Below are 3,926 nucleotides of genomic sequence, written 5' to 3'. Positions count from 1 at the left end.
GCAGTGGTGAGAGCAAACTGGGCGGTGGCATGCGCGGTCGGCGCAATCGAGGACCTGGGGCTGAGGGTGGCCCCACACAAAACGGAGGCCATCTTCTTTCACGATGGCTCCCGGGGGCCACCTCCACAGGCCTCGGTCCTCGTGGGAGGAACGCGAATCCAGGTGGGGAAAACCCTTAAATATCTGGGATTGACCCTGGACGGCCGATGGGGGCTTCGTCGAGCACTTCGACGACTTAGCCCCACGGTTGGGCAAGAGGGCCGACGCCCTCAGGGGTCTTATGCCCAACCTCCGGGGCCCGGGCATAGGTGCGAGGTGCGCGTACATGCACGCGGTCATGTCCGGGGCGCTGTACGGCGCCCCGGTATGGTGCGAGGCGATGGGGGCCAGTAGCAAAATCAGGAAGCACCTTCACGATGTGCAGAGGCTGCTGGCCCTACGCATTGCGCGCGCATATCGCACCTCTCCAAACGACGCCTTAATGGTCTTGGCGGGAGTGCCGCCAGCGGAGTTTCTGGCAACGGCCCGAGCTATACTGTACGCTCGGGTCAAAGCCTCCCGCCTCCGGGGCGAGAACATCGCCCCGAGGACCATGGCGTCGTGGAGAGAGAGAGCCCGTCGGCGGGTGATTGAGGATTGGCGTAGCCACCTCACTGCCAACCCGCCGACAGTGGGCACCCGGGTTCTGGAGGCCGTCCTCCCCCACCTGGAGGAGTGGGTAGACCGCCCATGGGGCGGCCTATCATATAGGATGACGCAGGTGCTCACCGGACATGGTTGTTTCGGGGAGTACCTGTGTCGAATCCAAAAAGAGCCGACCGCGCATTGCCATCATTGCGAGGCAGAAGTGGACTCTGCGCAGCACACGCTGGAACATTGTCCGGCGTGGGACGAGCTGCGCGGAGTCCTTAAAAACGAAATTGGGGACGACCTCTCCCTGGGGGCCGTCGTTGCCAAGATGGTCCTCAGGGAGAGTTGTTGGAAGGCGGTCGCCTCCTTCTGCGAACAGGTTATGTCGCAGAAGGAGGCGGCAGAAACTGCCAGAGAACGGCAGAGGGGAGGAAGACCCGGTGGGGGAGGAAGGCGATGACGTCGCCGACCCAACCCCCGGGGCAATGGTGGTGGCGGGGATCCCCGCCCTCCGAGAGGTCGACCGGGCCCCCCCCCTGGCGGGGGTCCCCGCAGAAAGCGGAGACGAATCGCCGGTGCTCAACCCCCCTCCCTCCAAACTATCGAGGAGGAGAGGGATAGCGACGGTGACCTCCCCGATAACAACAGGGAGGACGATCCTTCTGCCTCCCCTACCGAGGGCCCTGCGTGCAGGACTCGAAGCAGGGCGAGGCAGCTCAACATGATAGTAACCCCCGGCGGAGCTAATTCCAGCCACGCCGGGGCTGAGGGGAGTGGGACAATTAGATGCCCCCTCCCCCCTACGAGCGTCAGGGAGCTCATGCCATTGGCGCAGCTAGGCCCGGGAACATCCGGCGGGGGCCGGATCCTCGGGCCTGTACCCCCAAACAATATCAGGGGAAGAGGCGGGGGAGGGACGGTGTCCCTCTCCCCCGACCTAAGGCAGTAAGGCCTTAAGCCCTGCCAGGGGAGCCGAAATGGCGCCCCCTGGCGAGACGAGTCGGCCGCCAAACGGCCGACTGGGTCCGGGGGGCTCCGGAAGTATGCTGCACGCGTTCCCGGAGCCCCCCAGTTACGGACCAGGGCAGGACACCCGGAGAGGTTTTAGTGGGTATGTCTCCGCCGACCTGTCGTCGGCGGGGAAGAGCCCCACATAACCGCCAGGCCTCCCCCGAGGATTGGGGTATGCGATAACGCATTTCCTCTCCGTCAAAAAAAAAAAAAAAAAAAAAAAGATGACTACTGCTATCGGCCACATAAATACGGCAACTTTGACTCGAAGCCCTCTGAAAGTAAAAATAATAAGGGTAGACTCGTCCACCTTGATTTGGGTTCATCTACAAAATTCTACAGACGATTTCGAAGAAATGTTAGAGGAGCTCCAACGCCGGATGACTCGACGAGGGCGACTGCTGCATCACCGACCCGACGACATTAAAGCAGATGAAATTGTCGCCGTTCACGATAGACGGAGATGGCAACGTGGCGTTATTCTTAGTGCCTATGAGGATGGGACAGCCACTATTTTTCTAAAAGATTGGGCCCGTATTATCGAGCGGCCCTATTGCGAAATCTATCAACTCGAAGAAAGATTCCGTGATTTTGAATGGCGGGCAATCCCTTGCGCATTAGCATATACAGAACCTTGCCCAGTAAAAAGAATATGGCCCCGGCGGGCCAAAGATCTTCTAAAATTTTTAATTGAACAATGGGAAGGATGGATCAGCATTGTCGGGGACGTAGAAGAAGAAGCGGCGCTCGTGAAGATGGAGATAAGAAACGAATGTGGGAGCGGAATACTTGACGTCAAGGACATCCTCGTAAAACTAGGCCACGCTCAAGACTCCGAAAGAATCCTGGCATATGCATACCCTTCGGTTTAACAAAAAGGCGTATAAATAATAACATTAGTATTAGTAACTAGTATTATTCATCAAGTAGGATAATTAATGTTAAGCATTGAGCGCGACACACGTCGAAGAAAGGGACTCCCCGGTTAGGAAATTCATCGAGTTATAAAAATTTTTTTTTTTGCATACATAAAAATGGAAGGCCATACGTATTACAAACACATAAATATATATATATATATATATATATGTATACCTAAGGCGATGAATTTCCTATTGCAGCAAATACATATAGAATGAGGGAGGCTCTCTGTCGCGATTGGCCAGAACTAGAAAGGGAATGTCGCGAATTATTCTGGGAAGACTTTGTGTACCTGAGCAACCTTCGGTGCGTTACCAGCTTAGGAAACTCGAGGATATTTCAACATTCCGAAAATTGTTCAAAAATTTGTCACCATTGTTACTTAACATTGTCTTCTGCTACGCGACTTAAATATGAACGCCTCTATAAACATCATTTAGTCCACATAAACGCGGTACGCAATCAGACTTACTGTGCTATTTGCTACAGGATAACTGTAACAGTCAAAGCAGTCGAACGATGTGAAGGCTGTCTCCAAAAATTTGAGCAAGCCGATAGAGCGTTTCTAAATGCCGGAAACGGAATACCGGTAGTAGCGACTCTAAGCGAAATTCGAGATCTGTGCGACCGTAGTATTACGTATGTGACGAGAGGTGCATAAAATTAAATTAAGAACAAAATTGAAATCCGATCTCTCGAACATACCGAACTAATTCAAGAAAACAAGGGAAGAGAGCTCTTCCTCCCTTGTACTAAAGGTTTCAATAATCACTACTTGATCGTCGATTGCAGTACACAAGGATGTCGGTCATTTTCAACTCCTGTTGGCCAAGAAGAAACCGAGGAGAAGAAACAAAAGAGGCTTTGCGCGCCCTGAATACTGCTAGACTTATAATGGATCTCAAATGCGTCACCACGATAAGCGGACGCCCGATGTATCAACGATTCGGCAACCATTGCAAGATTTACGAAAATTGCTATATAACAATGTCAAACGAAATGCAAAAGGAACACGTGGCCGTGGCGCCACACCTCCTGATTCATATGAATTTTCTCTATAATCAAGAAAAATGCGCTATTTGTCGAAAAGAGATGGTAAGGTATAACGACGCCGAGGAATGTCAGGACTGCCTTAACACATTTGAGCATGCAGACATCATACGCCTGAAACTCGGGTGGGGTTACCCATGTATTAAAGCAAATAAATGCCAGAGAGCCGGCCAAACCAACCGAAGTGTGACCGCCGTTCGCTGTTAACAATGCTTAAGTAGTCTTGTAAATACCAAAAAAAAAAGGGAAAAAAAAACACAAAAGAAGAAACGACGAAAAAATAATTGATCTACGCAGAAAAAAATATATATGTA

The 3,926-nt window shown here is 52.2% G+C and overlaps 1 protein-coding gene across 1 annotated transcript; it reads left to right on the top strand.

Moving 5' to 3' along the window:
• Positions 1 to 481: 481 nt before the first annotated feature.
• LOC120358584 lies at positions 482 to 1,090 on the top strand. Its single transcript, XM_039453186.1, has one exon. It carries the CDS (start codon positions 482 to 484, stop codon positions 1,088 to 1,090), a length of 609 nt encoding a protein of 202 aa, XP_039309120.1.
• Positions 1,091 to 3,926: the final 2,836 nt, after the last annotated feature.

Source organism: Solenopsis invicta, chromosome 8 (assembly GCF_016802725.1).
Source record: "Solenopsis invicta isolate M01_SB chromosome 8, UNIL_Sinv_3.0, whole genome shotgun sequence".
Lineage (NCBI taxonomy): Eukaryota > Metazoa > Arthropoda > Insecta > Hymenoptera > Formicidae > Solenopsis > Solenopsis invicta.
This window is presented reverse-complemented; position numbering and strand designations above follow the sequence as displayed.